The sequence below is a fragment of the Pleurodeles waltl genome, chromosome 3_1, assembly GCF_031143425.1.
Source record: "Pleurodeles waltl isolate 20211129_DDA chromosome 3_1, aPleWal1.hap1.20221129, whole genome shotgun sequence".
NCBI lineage: Eukaryota > Metazoa > Chordata > Amphibia > Caudata > Salamandridae > Pleurodeles > Pleurodeles waltl.
Window position 1 is genome coordinate 284,848,631 of NC_090440.1, and position 25,056 is coordinate 284,873,686.

A 25,056-nucleotide genomic window follows, 5' to 3' on the forward strand; every position below is an offset into this window, starting at 1 on the left:
CGACTCATGTAAAAAAAGAATTTCCATTTACTTTGTAATATTCCTTAGTTAGGACGATTACTGCAATGGGACGCTGCACTACACCCCCTTAAGCCTTAAAATGATCGTGGAGGGGTTTTACTGAGCTACATTTTTTTTATTTTTCTCCCAACAGCTAGGATCCAAAAATAATCAAGGGGTAGGCAGTTTATCTAATTCCAGCACAACACAAAGTCAATACAAACACAAATGAGTAAAACCTTTATTTCCTAGCAAGTTATGGTGGAGAAAACAACAAAAAATTTATAGAATTTATTCTGTTACTGCTAGAAATAAATCACGTCCCATTACGCTAATATGGACTCAAACAAAACATGCACTGGCAAATCCAAAAGGTCTGGGTTGCACTGTGAGGTCCAAGACGTTAAACAAGCATTTGCCTGAGTTAGAGCTATTGGCGTTGTAAATGCATAACTGGGGTTTTCTTGCCACACAAATTGGTTAACTCTGCCGCATTATTTGGTCCCTCTGCTACATAATTCCAGAGGCTGTGCACATAACTAAAGCACTTCCGTTTACTTTCTTCCTCTATCTGCAACAAAAAACGAAAATATTGCTATTATTTATTTATATTATTATTTTGGGGACAGCGAATAATGTAGTATATTGACTGTAATGATCAAAATGGCACCAAGAGGGCACCACAATAAAAACAGCACTTGTAAGAAACATGGTCATGTAACCATATAGTGAGCCCCTCGAGAACATAAGCACATGAAAACAGAATGGCAGAACATAAGGCAGTGTAACCATATTTTAGCCCCTAGAGGGCATAGTGCATTACACATTTTCATGCCTAGCATGCCAACTAGAATAATATTATAAAGAAGGCCCTTAAAACACAAACTACCCCGCTGTAAAACAAACATTTCATCCATGAGAGAATTTAAAAAGACATTGAATGGTAGGATGGGTTATTATTTTGCCCCCCCCCCTCAACCTAGTGTGGGGACCCAGAGCTGGCCTAGACAGGAACAGCACATCGTGCTGAACGTTTCAGTGGTGGTCCTAATGTCCTAGAACCGCCACACGGTGAGTTATGGGCAATAATGTTTTATAAAAGGAATGCCCTGCAAAGCATTATGGGGCAAGTTTCTGAGTGCAGCGAATATTGTAGTATCTTGACTGTAATGCTCAGAACAGCCCCTAGCGGACACCACATAAAAATAGCATTTGGAGGAAACATGGTCATGTAACCATATTTTCAACCCCTAGAGGGCATAACCATATGAAAACAAAGGCAGAAAGTCATGCAGTGTAACCATATATTTAGCCACTAGAGGACATAGTGCCTTAAACATTTTCAGGCCTAAAATGTGCAAGTTTGTAAATTGTTCAACTGCTAAATTTGTATGTAAGGGGTACTCATGTAATGCGCTCCTCCGATCGAGTTTGAGCTACATGAAACTTCCCACAAACAAATAAATAAAAAAGAACCAACCCCCCCCTCCAGCTTGCAGCCTTTGGGCACAGACACCAAAAAGAAACAGCAGCATGCCCAAAAGCAAAGAAGAGGAAGAAATAAAATATGCACACAGAGCGTGGAGATGCAAAATAAAAGCGAAATAAAAGTGCACCACACTAAGGCATATGACCGGTCATACAATAATCCATGTAACAGGGTCAGTCTCCAAAGCGGTGATAAAGCAGCCTCAAGGCAGGACAAACGTAAGGCCTTTACGTATGAAATCAAGGCAATTTTGAAAGGGAGGCCAAAGAACAAATGAAAGTGATGGGTGTGACGAAAGCCCACAGAGGTAGATTACAACATGTCAAAAATGGCACATGCACGCTGCCTAGCTCAACCTAAAAAGTGCTGCTGCTGCAGTGAAATCAAATAATAATAATTGTTTTATATATGAAATTAATTTATGAGCTAAAGAATGGAAACTGCGCTGATTAAATATACTTTTGAGATGTAAAATAGCCCCTCATAAATTCCAATGCTAACAATCTATAAGAGGCAGACAGATACACCAAACATTCAACAGCATTTATTGAGAGAAAGATATTTCTCAGGGTGTAACCAAAGCCCTCTATTTTTATAATTTACTACACTTGTAACAAGGCATCCTGGACTATTAAGCCAGATCAAAGGAAAACGAGAAGGGAGTGGGATTTGAATACAACACATTTTTAATTTAAGAAATACATTATTATAAGAAAAAGAGTTACTAAAAAAAAAAATATATATATTTGCTGTGAAATCAAGTTATAGTATAGTTGGGTTTATTCCGGGACGGTCCAGAGCACACAATTTGCGTACGTTTTTTGCCGTTGCTGGCTCAGTTTCCGTCAATGATGTGGCTGTGGCGGTGTTCCTAGATGCAACTAAGGCGTTCGACTCATTGCTGTGGCAATATCTGTTTGCGCTTCTTGAGAGAGTGGGAATGAGCAGGCGTTTTGTGAACTGGATACGTTTGTTATATTCGCAGCCAGTGACTCGCCTACGGGTAAACGGATGCGTGTCGGAACCCTTTTCGGTGGTGCATGGAACTAGGCAGGGATGCCCTCTGTCGCCATTGCTTTTTGCGATCGCGATGGAGCCGCTGGCGGCCTTTTCGCGACAGCACCACAGTGTGCGGGGGCTGCCGTTTCGTCAGAGCAATTCTGATCTCCATGTATGCTGATGACGTGGCGCTGTATGTACGTGACCCTGCGCGCAACCTAGATGTGTTATTGGATGAGATTGTCAGGTTTGGAGGTATCTCTGGAGTGGCGATAAATTGGGCTAAGTCTGTCATGTTACCTCTATCGTCTGGAACGGCAGTATGCCGGTCCCGCTACCCTATTATGTGGGTGGATGGGCCTGTTAAATATTTAGGCATTTGTCTGAGCTGTGATGTTGAGGCGCTCTGGCTTGCCAATTATGGTAAAGCCATGGCGTGGCTGGAAGACAGAATTACAGCATGGCGTTCATTGCCATTGTCCCTGACTGGGCGGATCGCGGTGGCTAAGATGCTTGTACTGCCCAAATTTTTGTATTTGTTCATCAACCTCCCGCTGGTGCTTACGGCTGTTTTTTTTTTGCAGCGCCTTCGTTCCGCGCTGATCCGACTGGTGTGGGCGGGGGGTCAGCCTCGCGTAGCCTGGAAAACACTGGTGTTGCCATTTGAGTTAGGAGGACTTGCGGCCCCTGATTTAGAGCTTTATTATCACTGCGCGCAGGCCCTGTTTGCGTACTATTGGATCAGGCCAATCCGCTATTTGCCGCACTTGGCTCCCGAAAGCGATGCGGTGTGGCCGGACAGACTTGAGCGAGTGTTGGGCAACTTGGACAGAGCCCGCCCTCGAGGCATAGATACGGTGGCCTCTACGGTCCGGGATTGGTCAATCCTACTGAAGCGTTCTGGGATGAATGTGCCGTTTGCGCCGTCTATGCATGTGGCGGCTGCTGGAGAGGAGGTGATGTTTCAGGACTCGCAGCTCCGGAATTTCCTTCGGGCCTTCGATTTGATAACCCTCGATGATTGGTTTGTTGATGGCAGGTTGGTGTCCCCGGAAGAGATCCTGGGGGATAGACCTGCCCCTGCGCTCCACCGTTTCTACGTATTGCGGATATGCGCTATGCTGCGTGCTCGCTACCCCGGCTTGCCTGCGACCCCGACGTCTTGCCGCGCACTAGAAGTGTTGTGGAGTGCGCGGTCGCCTAAGAGACTTATCACAAAGCTGTATGGTTGTGTGCAGGAGCAGGGGGAGGGGACAGGGCTGTCTGTAATGGTGAAGTGGGCGGAGGATGTGGGGGAGAACATTGCAGAGGATGCCTGGAGGGCGTGCTGTGTGCATATGAAGGAGTTGTCACCTAACTATAGGTTGCGCCTTATACACTAAGTTTTTGCACCATTTGTATTATACCCCTCAAAGTTTGTGTGTTATGGGGCTGCGAGAGGATGATATCTGTGCAAGATGCCGGGCCCCTGCTGCTGATTTTCTGCACTTGGCGTGGACCTGTCCGGAAGTGTATGCCTACTAGAGGAAGGTTTTCTGTGCACTCTCTGAGATGATTGGGCTGAAGATTCCTCCGTCTCCCTTGATGGCGCTGCTGGGAGGGGTGAATGGAGTGCAGACTACAGTGCGACGTCTGGTTGGCATGATGTTACTGCTGGCTAAGCGCAGGGTGGCGTTTTGTTGGGGCCGGGCTCGGTCTCCTCAGATTGGCTGCGAGATGCCGCATTCTGCCAAGAGCAATTAACAAATTACTGGGAGTTGACACCAGTTGGCTCTAGGCCACGGGACATCTGGGTGCCTTTTCGATCCTACCTTGTATCGGCGTCTGCCTGAAGAGTCTGTTGCGGATGAGTATCTTGATATATTGAGTGCTGTTCCCGCTTCTATAGGCTGCGGTTGTATGGAATGGTTGCTCAGAGTGTTGCTTGCTCCTCCCGGCTTTTTCCCTCCGACTTTTTGGGGGTTTCTGTTCTTCCTCTCTGCCACATGTGTTCAGAGGCCTGCCCTTGGGCTTGACGACCTGCTGAGTCCTTTCGGCAGGGGACTGTTGGTATACAGTCATCTGGCACCGTTCTCGGTCTCCCTCTGCTTGAAGTCTGAGAATACTTGAGACTTGGGACATGGCTAATGCTTGGAGAGCCGAAGATACATTATAAAGTAACTGCTTTGATTTATTGTTGTAAGGGCAGAAGGTAACTTGTTTTTTTATTTTTGTTGTATGTTGTTTATATAAATCTATAAATAAATATTTTTGAAAAAAAGTTATAGTATAGTTGCTTTTCTGTGAGAGACAGACCATGTTTACTGGTGAAGTGAAGCTCTCAATGAGTAAGCATCAGCATTCCAAGGATAATGGGAGTAGGGTCAGTCCACATGTCGTGGATGACTACCTTATTCCTGTTATTAGCAACAAAAAAAAAAGGACAATAATTGCAAAAGGGTGTTCCTAGAAAGTAAAAAAAAATACGAATGTATGTTGAATATTTTTCTAACATGCAGAAAGTGGCTTATGGACAGAATTTGGGTCAACAATGGAAGAACAATAGTAGTGTTAAACTGTACACATATCTAGATTTACATATTACATTAATGTTTTCTTTAACTAAACACATTGTATTGAGAAACATGCTTCAGAGACTGTACTGCGTATTTTGGGAATTGTAGGGATTGTATGATGTTCTTTACAGGTCTTAAGGTTGTCCACTCGTACGACTAGCTCTTAATATGATAGGATATTTGGAGTTATGTTTGTTGGCACAGTGAGCCACTGCAGAACAGGCAACACTGTGTTTAAACTGGGGAGCAGACAGTTGTAAAAAGTTCACCAACAAAGGCCTGTTATGATGAACAAATCAAACCTATATCCATTGGCATGTTATGTACAGCAGCAACTAAGGCTGGTGCTGCTGAACAGTATTAAAATCATCCTTATATCTTGATCATTTCTGAACAAAAGAATCACTAGCACATACAATGTGGGAAGGAGAATTAAAAACAATTTCTAAGCACAATATCATCTATGTTAACTAAATAGCTTTCTGCTACAGGCTGCTAATCCTGTACCACAATGCATGAAAACTTCTCTCCCTTTGTTTACTCGACCCACTCAATACTGGAACATTTACCAAGTTTAGTGAAACTGCCAGAACAGGTGAAAAACCAGCCTGCCTTTGCCCATCCAGAACACCTTCTCACGCTTACTTGCACAAACCCTTTTTAGATCGCAGCCTACCAGACACCTAAAGACATCTTGGTGACTTTCAGAAAGCTGACCTAGGAATGCATTCCGTTTGTTGCTTATTATTGGTTTTGTGGTTTGTAACTCACATTTTCTGGCTTTCTATTTGCTGGCTTTAATTGCTTTATGCTCTCCAGGTTCAGTTCATCCCTTCCATTGTTTAAATAATGTTTTCTGTATCCATCCACTAACTCACTTTCTGCTTACAGGCCTCAAAATCTTGTTCTTATCTCGCCACGCACTGCTAATTACCCTACATATTGCAACATTAATGACCTCTTTGATAACATCATTGATAATATCAATGTAATATTTGCAGTAAAACCATTGAGGAGAAAAGTGTGCATGGTGAGGACGCAAGTTATAGTTACCTTAGGGCATGAGTTATAGTTACTTGAAATAACCAACTATAACTGCTACATTGCTATGGTTTTGTACGTTTAAAATGTAAGCCTAAGTATAACGTCCTTGTAACTTTTGGATTTGTAAGTGAATTTCTATGGTTCTTTTAATTCTATTTCCTAACAACGTCCCTGTAACCTTTATTTTTTTATATTTTACCTACTGACAGTCACCAGTAGGTATAGTTAGGACCGTGTTTCCATAAGAAAATTAGATTTTGAATCGCAAAAAAAAAGGGGGTGGGGCCAAAAAAAAGTGAGTTTCCCATGTTAATCCACAAAGAGTTTTGAACACGACTACACCCCGAACCACTGGACGGAATTACACCAAATTTGGAAGAAAGCAAGATTTTGTTCCGCAGATTGGGCTTTTTGTTATTTTGTGTAAATCCATTCAGTAGTTTTTGAGATATTAAAGGGAAAATATATTTGTATATCTAGGGCTGAGTTTCCTTCGCAACATTTTCGCAATTATCGTACGAAGTTTGCAAATTAACGCGCCAATGGCAATGCTGCGATTGGCTGGCAGCAACCTGGGCAGAAAGTGGCAGCCACCATTTTAGGAAACCGGACACGGTCCACGGGGCTGAAAATGAAAATCAATAGTGGTTTAAGGGGTCAGGGTGTAGGTACTCTGACCCTATGTGTGGCATATAGGGGTCTTTGAGAGACCCCTGAGACGTATAATATGTCGGGGAAACAGGTATCTTTTCCCATGCATGATACAGTCAGCGACCTACCTGTGTAATGTTGCGGTGAATTTGCAAATAATGCCTAATTTTTTTTAATACATTCAAAGACTCATTCAGACACTAATACATTCACTCATGCACACAGAGATCCATGCAACCACTCACACACTGACTCAGATCCTCGTAACCCACAGACCCAGACACTCATGCATCCACTCACAGATCCATGTAGACCCTCATGCACCCACACACAGACCCACTCAAACACACTCACAGACCCAGAGACTCATGCACCCATTCACATGCACTCATGCACCCACTCAGACACACACAGCAACATTCAGACCCATTCAGACACTTGCATACCCACTGACAGACTCAGACACTTACCCATTTACAGACCCACTCAGACAATCATGCACCCACTCACAAACCCAATTCAGAGACTCATGCACCAACTCATAGACCCACTCTTTCAGGCGCCCACTCAGATCCACTCAGACCCTCATGGACCCACTCACAGACCCATTCAGACACCATAAGGTAACTATAACTTGCACCTTCGCCATGTTGAGCTAATTACTCCACATATTATATCATTGATGAGATCTTGTATGACATCTTTCATATTATCACTAACATTTGCAATAAATTTATTGATAAGAAAACTGTGCATGGCAAGGGCGCTAGTTAATAGTTACATTAGGACATGAGTTATAGTTACTTAAAAGAACTCTAACTACAACTGCTGAATTTCTATGGTTTTGTACGAGTAGATTCAGAACCTAACTATAGCGTCCCTGTGCCCTTTGTTTTTTTCAGTGAATAAATATATAATTTAAATTTAAAAATGTAGTAGATTAAATTTGCCAGATAAATTGGTGAATCAAACTTCACAGATCTATTGGCACATAAGATAGTAGCTTATGGGGTACAACCTATAACAAGCATTTGCAATGCAATAAGTCTTGCATTTGTGAGAGAGTTATTGGCGTTGTAATTGACAATTTCTTTTACCTTTGTGTTTTGGTTTGAAGTGCAGTTGATGTATGCCAGGTACCACAGCAACCCTCACAGGCCTGTCACCGCAGTAGAGAGGACACAACAAGGTCGCCATCTTGGGAGTGTTTTTGCCTCATTCTTACAGACTGGCTGTGATATCCAAGAGATGCAACCCTTTTGATGGGTTCACCTAAATGTTTATAGCACCAAACAAGCCACAAAGAGGCACCTTCGTGGTTTTTAACCCAGAGAATGAGGGGATAAAAAGAGTTGGGAGCAAAGAAAAGTGGGCAGCCATATGTTTCTGTGTGTTAAACTTTTAAAGGAATTATTCCTCTACATTGGCAATCCAGCCTAACTTTTAAAAACATTGAATGTATACAAAGAGAATAACAGAAGACACATCTTAACTGCAAATGAATTATAGTGATTTCGTTTAGAATGGCACCTGCTTTGCAGCGCTATGAAATGCCAGAACCTGTGTTACCAAGTGCTACATTAAAACAAGTTATTCCCGGACTGCCCCAACACACACCAGACAAAGAACCCCAGGGGAGAGGATGTGGCGTAAGAGCCAGAGTTGCTGACCTTGGAACTGGGGAACATGGTTTGAGTCTAGTCACTGGCTCAACATCCTGTGATGCTGGGCAAATCACTTCATCTCCCCTTGCTACCAAAAATGAATGTGTTCTTGTGTAATGTAACTGGTGCTCATGTAAAGCGCTGTAAAATCTTTGTACTGAGTTCATGCTAACTGAACTCTATTTGAAGAGGCCCAATTATCATCCAAGGGCTAGATGTTTTTTGCTATCAAGCTTGAAGGAGTGAAGTGCTTGGGTATGGAGTCCCAACTCCTTTTCCACCATTTTGGAGACAATTTCTTTCACCATCTCTTTGCCTAGAGCTAAGCGATGTGTTAGGTTGGAAACCCTCTGGAGGTTATCAAGAACATGTGCTATAGCCTAGTGTTAAGCTCTACTGAAGTCAGTTGGTTAATGTACCCACTGCAAAGGTCTTGACAGAACGAGACTGTCACAGATTACAATCCCATCACACCTTTTCATCTCTTCAACTCTGCAAGGTTGAAGCAAATGAATTATAGCGACTTTGTTAAGAATGGCACTTGCTTTGCAGCACAATGAAATGGCAGAACCTGTATTGCCAAGCGCTATATATATTTTTTTTTTCAAAGTTACTCCCAGACTGCCCCAACACGCACCAGAAAAAGAACCCTAGGGGAGAGGCTGTGGCGTAAGGCCAGACCTGCTGATTTTGGAGCTGGGAAACATGGTTCAAGTCTCGGTGCCGGCTCAACAGTCTGTGATTCTGGGCAAATCACTTAACTTCCCCCCCGCCCCCTTGCTATGAAAAATGAATGTGTTCTTGTGTAATATAACCTGAGCTCATACAAAGCACTGTAATACCTTTGTATCGAGTTTGCACTATATAAAACTAAAAAAAACATAAATAAAGCGCTCCAATACATTTGTGTCAAGTTTGCGTTACATAAAATTGCAAAAAAAAAAAATATATATATATATATATATATATGTATATATATATATATATATGTGTGTGTGTGTCCTGATAAAGCTTTTTCACCTCTTCTTGTCTGAAAGGTCAATGCAAATGAATTACAGTGATTTTGTTAAGAATGGCACCTGCTTTGCAGTGCTATGAAATGGCAGAACCTGTATACCAAGCACCATATTTAAAAAAAACGTATTCTCAGACTGCCCCAGCACGCACCAGACAAAGAACCCTAGGGGAGAGGATGTGGTGTAAGGGCCAGAGCTGCCGACTTTGGAGCTGGGGAATGCTGATCGAGTCCCGGTGCCAGCTCAAAATCCTGTGATTTTAGGGAAATCACCTAATCTCCCCTTGCTACCAAAAATGAATGTGTTCTTGTGTAATGTAACTGGTGCTCACACAAAGAGCTGTAATGCCTTTCTACTGAGTTCACACTATATAAAACTGCAAAAATAGTAAAGCGCTTCAATACCTTTGTGGAGAGTTCGCGCTACATGAAACTGCAAAAAAAAAAAAAATGACCCTGCAGCAATCGCAAAGAAGCAGCAAGATGCCCAAAACCAAGGAAGCCGAAGAAACAACATACCACCATGAGCAAAGCGACGAGGCAAAAGGAACAAACGTGTGCCATCACGAAGCTATCCGGCCGATCGTGCAATAATCCATGTAACAGGGTCAGTCTCCAAGGCGCCAACAAAACAGCCTCAAGATAGGACAAATGTAAAGCATTTACCAATGACGTCAAAGGATTTTTGAAAGGCAGGTCGAGGAATGAATGAGAGTGATGGGCGTGAGATGGGAGTGGTTAAAGCCCACCAAATATATTACAAAAGGTAGAAAAGCAGTGCTTGCACTGCTATGCTCAACCCAAAAAGGGTTATAACATTGTTTCTCCTTACTTGCTGCCAAATTGATACTAGTGCACCTTTTCGGTTACCTCAGAAGAATACCAAAGGAGTGCAACTATTGGTCAAATTATCATGGAGAACAGAACCACCCTAATTACACGTGGTGAAACCTAACTAGGAGAGTGTTATGATGTACTAAACGTAAAAGAAATGTAACTCAGGCTCAAACCATGTCTATGCTATGCAGAGTCTAAATTCTGCAGGATGAGGTTATAGAAACACTGAGGTACTGGAGGAAGAGAGACACTTACCAGAACTGCTAGCCACGTGGTGTGATTAGTCCATTGGCTCCTGAACTCTAGACATCGCAACATCAAAAAATGTTAAGTGTTCAGGGAAAAACAAAGGTGGTAAGGTTTAATACACATTCTTGGGAAAGTAGGTTATAATTAAAACTGATGTGTGCTAATGGAATTACTTCATAGTCTGTCCAAAACGTTAAGGGCATCTCTTAGGTGGCACCTACTCACTATATAGATTTAAGGTTTGATCTTCAGTACACCCACTGAAGGACGAGGACAGTAGTCTGATCAGAAGATGTGTGTGTTCTGGCCTTTTCTGAATTCGAGCAAGTTATTTTAAGGTTTCAGTGGGAAAGTTCAGCCTCTGAAGCATTTGATCTTGGACGGCGAATGTCTGCTTGGTGTACAGGCCAATGGAATACATACTTTGCTGGCAGGGCAGCAGAATCTTGGATGGCCCCAGTGGTAGACGTGGGCGTGATCAGAGAACTATGACGTACCCATACTTTTATGATTTATGAAACACTGTTCCCCTACTTTTTGTAAAAAGACAACCGTCCTGGGATGGTTAATGCCAAAAGTTTAATTGCCTCAGCTGGAATGTCATTCAGTGAGTCTCCTGTGTGGTGACATCAAAGCCGGGAAGACACACAAAAAAGCCTTCCTGCCAGTGTGCCTGCTTGCCTGAAAGGAATGCAAATGTGAGCTAAGAGTTAATCTGCAAATGTAAAGGATGCTTTGGAGCCGGCACTGGCTTTAAATGACCTAATCACTCGAAGTTTTGTGCTGACAAATATTTATTCTTTTTGAGTGGTAGTGCAGAGTTAACAACTGGGCTGTGATGTGCAGGCTTTTAATTGTAAATGCATTATATTGGGCTTACTACACCAGGAGGTGTTGAAGGGACAGTAATTTTAAAAAACATTTGCAATGCAATAGGTCTTGCATTAGCAAGAGTTAGAGCTGTTAGCATTGTAAATGATAATGCAACTTTGCATTTGGGACCTTATACATATTTAGCCATGCAGCACATTAAACCTTTATCAGAAATAAATTGTGTTTGTGCATTGCTTCATACAGTTGACATTGGACTATAATGGTCCAAACAGCCCCTACACCATATTAAAAACAGCATTTGGAAGAAACATGGTCATGTCACCATATAGTCAGCTCCTAGAGAGCATAATCACATGAAAAAAGAATGACAAAGAACACTGCAGTGTAACCATATAATCATCCCCTTGAAGGCTGTAGTGTATTACACAGTTTTAGGCCTATTCTAATATTTAACTGTGGAGGCAGCAGCACAAGGGTGCAGTGCCGCAAGTTGTTACTAGATGTCCCTGTACAGTCAATAGCAGAAGGTGCAGTACCACTGGTTGTGGCTAGAAGTCCCTGTAGAATCAACAGCAGAAAGTGCAGTACCACTGGCTACGGCTAGATGTCCCTGTAGAGTCAACAGCAGAAGGTGCAATCCCACTGGTCGTGGCTAACCGTCTCTGTGAAGCCAAAAGCACTCAGAGTACAGCGTCAGAAGCTCAGAATGGGCCCAAAACCCAGAAACGGCTGGAGAAGTACCAGGTCCTCAGTGAAATGGATGAAAAATGTAGCCATTCTGTACATTAAATCTTTATCAGAAATAAACTGTGTTTGTGTAAACATTAAACCTTTATCAGCAATAAATGGTTTGTGCATTAGCATAAAGTGCAATACCACTGGTCATGGCAAAATGTCCCTGTGGAGCCTACTTAGAAGTGCCTTGGGGCAATTATCATCTTAAAGCCCTTGAAGAGCATAGTGCATTACACATTTGCAGGCCGAGCATGCCTGCCAAAATATTTATAAAAAACAAGGCCCTTATAACACAAACTCCTCTAAGCTGTAAAAACAAATTTCCAGCTATAAGAGTTTAAATATGCACTGAATGGTGGAAGAGGTTATGATTTTTGGGCCTCCTCTAACCTAGTGTGGCGCACAAGATGACCTGAGTAGAAAGAGTAAATCGTTCTGAATGTTTTGGTAGTGGTCCCACTGCCCTAGGACCACCACAGGCTCAGTTATGGCCCAAAAAGTGTTGTAAAGGGAAAGTCTGCAAAGCATTATGGGGTGAGTTTTCGTGCACACATTAAACCTATATCAAAAATTAATTGTTTGTGAATTAGTAGCAGGTGCAATACCACTGGTCGTGGCTAATGTCCCTGTAGAGCCTACTGAGTTAGTAGTGCCTTTGGGCAAAATTTCTTTCAGCCCTTGGAGAGCATAGTGCATTACACATTTGCACGCCGAGCAAGGCTGTCAGAATATTATTACAAACAAGGCCCTTATAGCACAAACTCCTCTCAGCTGTAAAAATAAAAGTTCCAGCTATAAGCGAGAAATTTAAATATGCATTAAATGGTGGAAGAGGTTATGATTTTATGGGTGCCCTCTAACCTAGTGTGACCCACACAATGGCCTTGACAGAAACAGCACATGGTTCTGAATGTTTTGGTGGTGATCCCATTGCCCTAGGACCGCCAAGGCTGAGTTATGGCCAAAAACGTGTTGTAAAAGGAATGCCTGCAAAGCATTATGAGGTGAGTTTCCCCGACTGCAGTGATTATTGTAATATCTGCTCTCCCGCTCTGTGGGGCGAGCCGCTGTTGAGGATTCACTCCTGGATCGATTTAATGCTATATAGATCCACAAACAAAATGTACAAAACCCATGCACGACACAACTACTTGTATTTACTGATTATGTGAAGTAAGGACCAAGTGAAGGGCAAACACGTAAAACAAACCGCACGCGTGAACATTGGTGCTTACTTACAAACACGAGAGGCAGGAAACAAAAAAAATAGTCTGTGCAAACAACAAAAAACATTCCAGGTCTAATTAAACTGTACTTGGCCGGTGCTCCACTACCAAGTACGGGAAGTGACATATCAGCTGCCAAACCATGTAAGGAGGCAGCAAAACAAGAGGGACACTGCTTTCAACCTATGGTGAGCGGAAAGTGGGAGCAAATTCCTATACTCATCCCAACAGGTCGATGTAAAATTTGGACTATATGCACTTTGGGTATTACTAAAATCTATTTTTTGGAAGAATCATTTTATTTTAAACATTTTGTATCAGTTGTATCAGTCTATTTGATACTGTGTGTAACGCGAGTTTAAAATAATGACTTACATATTCACAGTGCTTTCTGTCACACGCTGTGACCTCGTAGCACTAAAAATACTCATCACTTTTCTCCCCTGCAGCAACCAAGACTTGATTCTGTGGCTCTCTGGTTACACACAGACCTCTGCAGTGCATTATTTAATAGTGGGTTCATAATGTACTATGGTGCATTTCCCAATGAGTAACACATTCTTTTATTTAAACTGCATGTTATTTTATATGTAGCTACCTGACGGTGAAAGACCAAAAAAAAAGTTACAGAATATTTAATGTTTTTTAACCACACCTTCAATCCCGCCCCTATGCTCACTGACCCCGCCCTCCACTGCATGCAGCATCACAGTTCCCATACTTTTTTTTAAATGCACTTCGACCGCTAGATGATCGAGAGCAATTTAAGCACTTGTCGGTACCTATGCGCAATCTGCATGTCCTAATTTCAGCAAATTCAACTCAGTCCGTTAGCCTTGTGAGGCTGGCAAAAATGAAAAACGATTTATTGTATTGTAAACTGCTTTGGATACAAGCGCTGTACAAATGATGGGTTATTACGGTCTTCTCAGTAAATTCCATAAAAATGTCTGTGCAACGATCCCTACAGGGTGACTTCACGATAATGACTATAACAATTAATAAGTAGTTGTAAGGTGAGAGAACGCCTAATAAACATTTGTGTGAGGGAGCAAGGAGAGGCACTCATGATGCACTGGGGATAAACTCGAATTATGGACACAAGTACTGCCATCCATTATTCAACATTATAACAAGTATTTCTCATTCACAGTAATTGTGCTTATCGCCTGCGATGCTATCGAAAATCGAGAAAATATAATCAACAGTGTTGCTCTTTCACAATGATCCTAGTTATTGACGCCGTGAGTGCTTGAAATACATGTACATTTCCGCAAAGCAAGAATCAATGTGACACCCTGGTGTCCTGCCACCAGCAAAGCTGCAGCATCTGTGACAGGAAGATTTGCTACACATCTGTTCTCAGTATTCATGGAGATAGGTAATTAGCACATAAAAAGTTTAGCCAAAAGCCAAGTTAGATCCACTGCAATAAAAAGGTATACAATCTCCTTCATATTATTTACCTGGCCAATGCCACCGAAGGCTGGGTCACCTTTGCTCTTGCTGCATGAGATGAAAATTGTGCTTCCACATATTTCTACCTATTACAAGTAATGTTTGTGCTAATCTCGAAGAAAGTACCATTCTTTCATGGTGCACAACTGTTAAAATGCAAACTGCCAGTTTATTTTTAGCTGCTGAAAAACATTCCCGGCCGCTGGAATCGGTGCTGCGGCCGCTGTGCTGGTTTTGTTTAATAAGCAGCTTCGGTCCTCCGCTGGGACCCCGGTGCCTATGCAAGCAGAGGCCTCGCGCCGCGTCTGCAGCTGCAGGCCGTCTCCCAGGTAGGCTGCAGGTTCCGAGCACAGCTGCCGAGGCTGGGGGGAGGGGGCACAACGCGCTGAAAACATGGCGAAAACAGGATTTCAGCGTCGAGCCTGAGTGCAGTTTTCAGAAGGTAAAGATAACAGAAGAACATCAAAACACTGCTAGGCCGCGAGCCAGCCTGAAAAGAGCAGGCCCGCTTCGCCCCTTGTATGCGCGTGCGCGCCGCCTGTGCAGGATGTCTGATTCAGACCACAGCGCCTGGAGTCTGACTCATCCGAGCGCACCTGCGCCCCTGTGTTAAGTGCTGCCAAATAGAAGCCTTCCCTCAATTTACACAACAAAGGGACGCATCCTGCAAGCCAGCAGAAGACTTCTCCCCGCACCCCTCCTGTTTGTTCTCTGCCTTGCTATCTTTCACTTACTGGGATATTTCACTTCACGTGGATTTTAAACGCAGTTTCGTTTATAAACAATTTTCTTCCTTTAAAGAATAAAGCACGTTTAATACCCCCAACCACCCCTATAGCATTAGATTATCACAGCCATTAATGATTTTTTCCCTCCAAAACCCATCCAACCTTTTTCATCAAAGCCCTTTATTCTCAAAGGATACATTTTCAAGCGAAGAGGGATCAACAAACTAGTTGCCTGAAAGCCTTCCTGATGCTGGGCTGAAGTTGGGGAAGGCTTAATGAAGGCTTTGAAATCCGCCAGGGCTTCACAATGAACATCTGACTTGGTGATTTATGCATATTAATAACCCCAGCCCTACAGAGGCAAGCTGAGCCGTACGTGTCCTCCGAATCTTAATGTCTGCAGCTCCGCTGGGATTATTACAAATGTAAATTTCTCAGATTCCCGGCTATTAATCTCTGTCTGTCCTCCTGTTCGGCAACATAATGACTAATTAAACATCAAAAGACCTGTACGCGAGATCTTCTTTGACAGCCCCTGGCCTGCCCGTCTTCCCAAGAGGGGAGTTCAGATGACAGGGAAAAGGGGGCAGAACATCTGAGTGAGCCACACATCGGAACTCTACAGCAGAGCATCGCTTGTGAGGGTAGCCCCTGTGCAAGCCTCCTGTTCATCCAGTCTGGCACAGGGAGGCCACGACGCGAGCCCTTCTGCACTGCATGTAAGGGTAGCCCTGTGCAAGCCTCCTGTTCATCCAGTCTGGCACAGGGAGGCCAAAGCGCAAGCCCTTCTGCACTGCATGTAAGGGTAGCCCTGTGCATGCCTCCTGTTCATCCAGTCTGGCACAGGGAGGCCAAAGCGCAAGCCCTTCTGCACTGCATGTAAGGGTAGCCCTGTGCAAGCCTCCTGTTCATCCAGTCTGGCACAGGGAGGCCACGGCGCGAGCCCTTCTGCATTGCTGCTAAGCATAGCCCTATGCGACTCTCCTGTGCATCCAGTGCAGAACAGTGAGGCCGGGACGCAAGGCATTCTGCATTGTTATAAGGGTAGCCCTGTGCAAGCCTCCTGTTCATCCAGTCTGGCACAGGGAGGACACGACGCGAGCCCTTCTGCACTGCATGTAAGGGTAGCCCTGTGCAAGCCACCTGTTCATCCAGTCTGGCACAGGAAGGCCAAAGCGCAAACCCTTCTGCACTGCATGTAAGGGTAGCCCTGTGCAAGCCTCCTGTTCATCCAGTCTGGCACAGGGAGGCCACGACGCGAGCCCTTCTGCATCGCTGGTAAGGGTAGCCCTGTGCAAGCCTCCTGTTCATCCAGTCTGGCACAGGGAGGCCACGACGCAAGCCCTTCTGCATCGCTGGTAAGGGTAGCCCTGTGCAAGCCTCCTGTTCGTCCAGCCTGGCACAGGGAAGAGACGGTGCTAGCCCTTCTGCATTGCTTTTAAGGGTAGCCCTGTGCAAGCATCCTGTTCATCCAGTGCAGCACAGGGAGGACACGGCGCAAGCCCTTCTGCACTGCATGTAAAGGTAGCCCTGTGCAAGCCACCTGTTCATCCAGTTTGGCACAGGAAGGCCACGACGCAAGCCCTTCTGCACAGGGAGGACACTGCACGAGGCCTTCTGTATCACTGGTAAGGGTAGTCCTGTGCAAGCCTCCTGTTAATCTAGTCTGGCACAGGGAGGACACTGCACGAGGCCTTCTGCATCGCTGGTAAGGGTATCCCTGTGCAAGTCTCCTGCTCATCCAGTCTGGCACAGGGAGGCCACTGAATGAGGCCGTCTGCATTGCTGGTAAGGGTAGCCCTGTGCAAGCCTCCTGTTCATCCAGTCTGGCACAGGCGCGACACAGCACAAGCCCTTCTGCACTGCTGCTAAGGGTAGCCCTGTGCAAGTCTCCTGTTCATCCAGACTGGCATAGGGAGGACAGCACTAGCCCTTCTGCATGTGCCATCCACTGGCACAAGGAGGACATGGCGCAAGCCCTCTGCACTGCATGTAAGAGTAGCCATGTGAAAGCCTCCTGTTCATCCAGTCTGGCACAGGGGGGCACTGATGAGGCCTTCTGCATTGCTTGCAAGGGTAGCCCTGTGCAAGTCTCATGTTCATCCAGTGTGGCACAGGGAGGCCATGGCATGAACTCTTCTGCATTGCTGCTAAGCATAGCCCTATGCGACTCTCCTGTGCATCTAGTGCAGCACAGTGAGGCTGGGACGCAAGGCATTCTGCATTGTTAGTAAGGGTAGCCCTGTGCAAGCCTCCTGTTCATTCAGTCTGGCACAGGGAGGCCATGGTGCGAGCCCTTCTGCACTGCACGTAAGGGTAGCCCTGTGCAAGCCACCTGTTCATCCAGTCTGGCACAGAGGCCATGGCGCGAGCCCTTATGCACTGCATGCAAGGGGAGCCCAGTACAATTCTCCTGCTCATCCAGTCTGACACAGGGAGGCGACACCGCAAGCCCATCTTCTGCATTGTATGTCAGAGTAGCCCCATGGCCATGTCCATGTTAATCTAGCCTTGCACCGGGAGGCCACGGCGCAATGTCTCCTGCATCGCACGTGAGTAGCTCCTGTATAACTGTCCTGTGCGTCCAGAATGGCACCAGGAGGCCGTGGTGCAGGCGTCCAGTATCACTTGTGAAGGTAGTCCTTTAGCGTCCAGTCTGGTACTGGGAGGTCACGTCAAGGCCCCTCCTGCAACTAATTTTGAAGGTAGCCCCTTTTCCACATCCCAGTTCACCTAGTCTGGCATAGAGGTGGGTGAGCCAAAGATGATCCCAGGGTCATTGCTGGCTCCAAGAGCTCATGCACAAACCGAACCTTGCAGTTATTTAGGATATATATCATGCACCAAACAAGTAAAAATATGGCAAAGGCTCCTCAAACTTTAAAAGTGTAACACATGTAAGTGTTTCACCTTTGTACATCAGTGTTTATCACCACACTTCAAGACATTTATTAATAATTATAGTTTTTATACATGAACTTTGAAATATTCCTGTCCTGCCCCTGACGACAATGCCATTAGTGGACTAAGAAGTAAGTAATTTGCCATGAAAAAAAAACAAAAGTGGCCTAGACAATTATTATAGATGGAGCAACATCATGGTCTATTAAATCCCAGCACACATCATTAAATCACATATTTAAAGTTGTCCTACTTGCTAATGAAGAAAAAAAGAGGCTTAGTAAAATAAAATATTTGCTTAAGATTACACAATTTGAGAGCAATGCAGCCAAGATTGATCACAGGTTTTATTGTTTGACACTGTGCAGTTTAACAATTGACGGGTACACCACCCCTTCTGTTTAACATTCGTTTTTAGGGTCGAGTATGCACGTGCTCTGGCCTGTTGTACTCTCTCTGTGGGATTTTAACTACACCCACTCTTGCTATTCATTCTTTGGTGTGCTTGTTTTAAATGCTTCATTTTTGTTGGTGCATTTTATGAAATGTCCCTCCTTTGTGTGCTGTGTTCCCTCCCAGGCAGTTTCATTAAGTGAACATTTTTGTTGGACATCACACTATGTCACGCTTCCTCCTGTTACAGCGTGTGATGGCCCCTCCTCTGGTTTCGGTTTGCCTTTCATCCCAGCCGCACTCCTTTCTAGACATTCATGCAGGAAGCCAAGAACTCTTGCATTCACGCTCATGGCGGCCATGGTGCTTTGAATTGACTTGGTTGTGTCAACTGTTTTACTTTTCATTTTCAATTTATGTGGCAAGAAAAGTCCAGTTAGGGATTTACCACGCTAAATAGCTCTAAATTGAGAAAACTTATTGCAAACGCTTGTTAATCCTCAGTGCCTGAGAGTACAGCACTGATGCCAGGTAGAAGCCACATTAAAGCTTGGCTTTTGTGCTTGAGGGTTCAAGAGGACCAGGCCTCTGGTTTTAACTTTCAGTGGCTCGCTCACCTCTAGTCGGGCACAAGGAGGCAAAGGTGCGAGCCCTCATGCAATCACTCTCCCACAGCCAGGAAAGGCTGCCCTGTGTGACAGTGTCATTTTAAATATTTTTTGGGGCCCCGGGCAAGACATTTTGAAGCCCCCTATTTGAAACAATTGTGAATATTTATACCCATTTTGTGCTAACTGCAGCTAGTAGAATGCCAAAAATATTAAACTATATTAAAGCTTTAGAGACTAACTAACACAAAACACCACAAAATCCTTCAGATAACACTGGAGAGGAGGAGGTTTTGAGAGATAGACAGAGGTGATATAACAGCTAGAGTTCACCTTCCCAGGAGCCATTTTACAGCAGGAGGGCAGCCCCTGAAACAGCTCCGGTGCGACCCACTCACTTCAATGAAAACATATAAAAACACTCCGTACTTACAGAAGAAGGCAAGCCTGGAGGCACCTTTCTCACTTTCTTTGTTTGTACAGGTTCTGAACCTATAAAAATACAGACACTTTATCAGAATCATATTGGGAATAATAATTTTGTCTCTAGTCAAAGTATATATTTCTCTTTCCTAATTCATTCAATTTGAGTTGTACAGAGCAATGCAATAGTGAAACCGTATCATAACTCCGGCACCAGTAAAGACTGTGTTGATAATGACCTCCGGAGTTGTCCCAGTAAAGATTGGGACAACTCCGGGCGTCAAAATCCACAGTTTTGAGAAAGATAACATTATCTTTATGTTGACCATTTTCCCCCCACACACAGACTTTCTTAGTCTCAACCACTGGTGTCCACCAACACTCAGGGGAAGGCCCCGAGTTTTGAAAACTGTGGGCAAAGTGCATAAGTATGTGCTTTTCAGACACCACCTCACCAGCACATGTGCACACACCCATGCACGTAAATCAACAAATTTAACGTGCCCTGCACTCTCAACTTGGACTGTTAACCTGAGCACAATTTGGAGATACATGTAAACTCCTCAGCTCTACAAATGTAAACATATTAGAATGCAGCACACAGCAGACAGGACAAAGCCACACACGTCTCATGCAATAAAGACACAGTAACAAGGAAGATAAAAAAGATGACAGCAGAATACAATACAAAAACAAGTGAGGTTTGTTATCACATTATGTTTTTATTAGACTCCAACAGCCACCTTACATATCTTGAGCACTAAATGAAATCAAGGAAAACAAAATTTGTCACATAAATAAGGAAATAACTTTTAGATGTAATTTTGACTTCTTGTAAATCACATGCATCTCCTTCACTTACAAATATATAATTGATGTTAGAAATTATTCAAACTGAAAACATTTTAAACAAAATGAGAAGTTTCCACGGTAAGCTAATATGAATTGTGCACTTTTAGTTGCATAAGATAAATGATATGTAATGCTTCTGTTTTTTAAAGAGGTGATTTGGTTGATGTGTTATATGCAGAGATTGGCTTCCAGATTATAACGAAGGGGTTTCCTCAGATTAAACTATTTTGCCGACATTTAGCTTCTGCCATCCTGAGTAAACGTTTGGGTGTGCGGGTGTCTAGGGTGGGCTCTGTAACAGAATCTGCTTCTCAGAGATGCACACACCCCCAACTCCAATGCATAACTTACACCTTCACTGCAAGTGATGCTGCTCTTTAGATTTTGGCTAGACAGCACTTGTGCTGTCTCTCCAAGACATGAATATATTATGTGGACTTCAGCCATCCAATAGGCTTTGCATTTGCTGACTCCATCACTGCTCTCCTCTTCTTTCTCTCCATTTGTCCATGGCATGCATTTGTCAAACCTCTTCCTGTGTTAAGCCCTTCCCGAGAGCACGAACCAATTACTATATCAATCCACTAGTCACCATTTTAGCATCTGTTTTAGGAATAACATTTTTCTTTGTTGAAAAGCAATTCACACTATTGGTCCTGTTTTCACTCCCTGGGAGCTCTGCTCCTGTAAAAAGGCCTGTAAATCATATCTGCTGTGCATTCAAATATCAAGATCAATTGTGGGATGCTATTTTCCAAGGATGTCAACTCCATCCCCCAACCCCTGCCTGCTTCGGTGCTTGACCCATCCCCTCACCCCTCGTCCATAATTGCTTGTCTCCTCGGTCATCGGCCACTTTTACGCCTACTCCCATGAGTCCAACGTTAGTCTCTTCTTTAGTTCTTTGCCTCTCTCACTCCAAGTCCGGCAGAGCAATCTTTAGCTTCCCAGCCATTTCTTCCAAGCTGCTGCATTATCAATGCAGGGAAGTAGAGTTGTTGCAAGCATTCAACGGTTGCAGCGTGGGGGTGCCTTTTTAGCTTTTTGTATTGTTTCCATACTGAACTACACTCTTTCTATTTCCATGCTGATGTCAGTATGAGTCCGGGTTTTGGCCTAATGCCATACCCACCCCTTGTGACTTAGTCACTTCCCTGATTTAGACTAGAACAAGCAGGTGTTTTGGGCATTTGTTTTAGTCTTCTAGTGTTGCTCAAGTACTGAGATCACATTTTTCGCCTGTGATTGAAAGCTGCATACTATGTGGCTTAGATTAAGCAGAAAACATGCTGAAACTTTAGCGTTTTTATGTAAAATATCTTCATTCCAATTTCAGTTTATCTGATGGTGGATGCAAGTATAATAGCATCTTTTTTTTATAACCAATTTATGAATGCTCTCTGGTAGATTACAAAACGTATCTCATTTTATAAATAAAATGCCTATTTTGTAATTTAATCACGATTTTTTTATTGGGAAATTACGTCTTATGTTTTTTCAGCCTTGCAGGAACACCTGTGATTCCACTTAATGCACGTTGCACACAATATTGAATATATTTGTGATGGAGCTGCTTTCCCAATACGGGAGCAATCCCAAAGCGCCCAGGGCGGGAGCCTACAGCAGACATTGGAGGCCGCTCCTAGTGTAGACTGGTGCCGTAAACTAATTGAAATATTTAAAAATAAATGTTAGTCTAGTCAGCAAAGGCACCTCCGTACAAACATCAAATCAACCAACCATGTGTGTCTCAATCTCCGAATTATAAAAAAACGTTACTGATGTTATCTCCTACATCTCGGGGTCCCTACATGAATGGCTCAGTGAACAAAACATTTCTGCTTAGCTATCCGGGGGACTGCAGTTCACGATTTCGAATCGCCGGAAGGCTCACACGCCTTTTCATCTTTCAGAGGTCAGCTACTTGAGAACCATTTTAATTGGCTAATAGTATATCTATTAACCATAGCGCGTAAAAACGGCACAAATGCAGCACCAAAGGCTGTACTACATAAAAAAACATTCTTCGTAACAACGTGGAGCACATAACAGATGTTTTCCACATAACTACACTACGGCTAAATAGCCACATAACAGATGTTTTCCACATAACTACACTACGGCTAAATAGCCACATAACAGATGTTTTCCACATAACTACACTACGGCTAAATAGCCACATAACAGATGTTTTACACATAACTAAACTACGGCTAAATAGCCACATAACAGATGTTTTACACATAACTAAACTACGGCTAAATAGCCACATAACAGATGTTTTACACATAACTAAACTACGGCTAAATAGCCACATAACAGATGTTTTACACATAACTAAACTACGGCTAAATAGCCACATAACAGATGTTTTACACATAACTAAACTACGGCTAAATAGCCACTCATTAACACATGGCTAAAGGACAACGCCATTGACAATGCTAATACATCTCGAATTGCCGACACCAATTGGCTTTGCAATGCTTGTTCTCTCTGCAATCTGAAAAATAAAGGAACACTCTGCCGTCAGCATCAGAGCCAGTGACCACCATAAGGAACGCAAGAGGGTCTTTTTCCTTCGCAAAGACCACATGAAATGGTAAAAAAAAAAAGATGTAATAAATTACGACCCTTTATGGATAGGAACAATAATGCCCTATCAACACCATTGAGGACAGAAACAGAAGGGGCTGCGCAAAGTTTTCAGGCTCAGACTATGCTATCCCTAATACTGAATATAATAAACAGAACCACTTTACAGATAAGGATAGAACATTAGGTGTAGGTGGAGAAGTCCGGCAAAACAGCACTGTTAAGGTGAAGCTGTGAGAAACTTGAATAAACTAGGAAATCACAGACCGCTGGAAGACTGCAGAGAAACTGCCCTTATAACTAAGTTGTCAACAAGAACCTCTTGTCCATCCATGAGGTGAATAACTGTCATTTGTAGTTGTACGGATCCTACGTTTCTCTACTCAAGCACCTTTTTTTTTTTTTAAGGAGTATGGATGCATCATTGGGAATCAGGAGTTGGAAGAAAAGCGCAGTGGCAAGCGTCATTTGAGGGATGGCTCTAAAAGTCTTAGGTTTCAGATAGAATAATGGATCTCCTCTCTGAGGCCTAAAAATTAAGTTCTAGATTACCCAAATAACAGACATGCAGTCTAGAGTCTGAACCTTTACATCTTGTGGGCCTGATGGAGAGCGTCCGTGTCTCTTGGCGATGGTGGCAGGCTCTGGAGGATTCTGAGAGTACATTTCTGCTCACTATGTCTTGATGTAAGGGTGAGTAAACACTGATGTGTTTATGAGTTTGCCCCAGCAGGCAGACAGTTCAAGCCTCGATAGCTGTTTTTTTCTAGTATAGGGGCAAAATGGCTGACCCAGGCTCATAGATTCCTCATACAATCCTTTTTAGGGTAGAGAGCGCAAAGCCCTCTGTTCCTGTTGTAATCTCTCTATGGGCTTGTAACCATGCCCATGTCATGCCCATCAGTTTGGTTGGTTTTTGGACTTGCCTTTTAAAATTTGCTTGATTTTATGAGTGAAAGGCATGCACACGTCATGCCTTTTCCAGTGTTCAGCCCTCCTCTAGAGCACCGGCCAACTACTGAAAACATACAAGGCTCCATGTTTTCGGTATGGTTTCTGAACTATTTTCTTTTTATTTCGTAGGCAGCACGATCTCGCTGGGCAGTAGCATGCACTTTGTATGACATCGACCGCGTTACATGGACAATTGCACTTTTGCAGGTTACATAGATAATTGCTGGTTACATGGATATTTGCACTTTTGCCAACACGTTTCACTGCAAGCGAACTTCTGTTTCCTTTTGTGTGTCTGCTTCGTGCTCATGGCGGTCATCGGCTCACTTATGTGAAACTGTTTAACGTTTCGGCAAGAAAAGTCCAGTTAGGAGTTTAACACACTAATAGCTCTAACTCAAACAAACGCGAGACCCACTGCATTGCAAATGCTTGTTTATATTGCATTCAGTATCCTCTTCTCAGAAGGATCACCCGCAGCCCCCCTATATACGTCCAGTTGGCATTCTTCTCACTTTAGTGTACTACAGGTGGCCCATGGCCTCTGAGTTGCAGTCCAAGAATACATTTGTTGTTTGGATCAATTCTGCTCTAACTCATGACATGAACTTCACCAAGCCCCAGTATGGTTGAGAATAGTTATCAGCACTAAAACATCATCCATCCTCTCTTTCCTTCTACAAAAGGGCAAGTAATTGATTAACTCATTATATATTTTGGCTTGTTTTATCTAAACGATTGTTATCTGCTCTATGCTTTATTTTAATAGAATGTATTGTTCCGACAGGACAATGAGGCATCCAACAAAATACATTACACAAAATGCACCACATTAAAATAACACAG

The 25,056-nt window shown here is 43.6% G+C and overlaps 1 protein-coding gene across 8 annotated transcripts in view; it reads right to left on the reverse strand.

The window, feature by feature from the left end:
- TCF12 (transcription factor 12) overlaps positions 1–25,056 on the reverse strand; it is a 641,728-nt gene that overhangs the window by 199,215 nt on the left and 417,457 nt on the right. For all 8 annotated transcript variants that reach the window (XM_069222409.1, XM_069222403.1, XM_069222408.1 and 5 more), the window contains exon 8: positions 19,820–19,878. In XM_069222409.1, the coding sequence (XP_069078510.1) occupies positions 19,820–19,878 (59 nt within the window). The remainder of the gene's footprint in view (positions 1–19,819; positions 19,879–25,056) is intronic.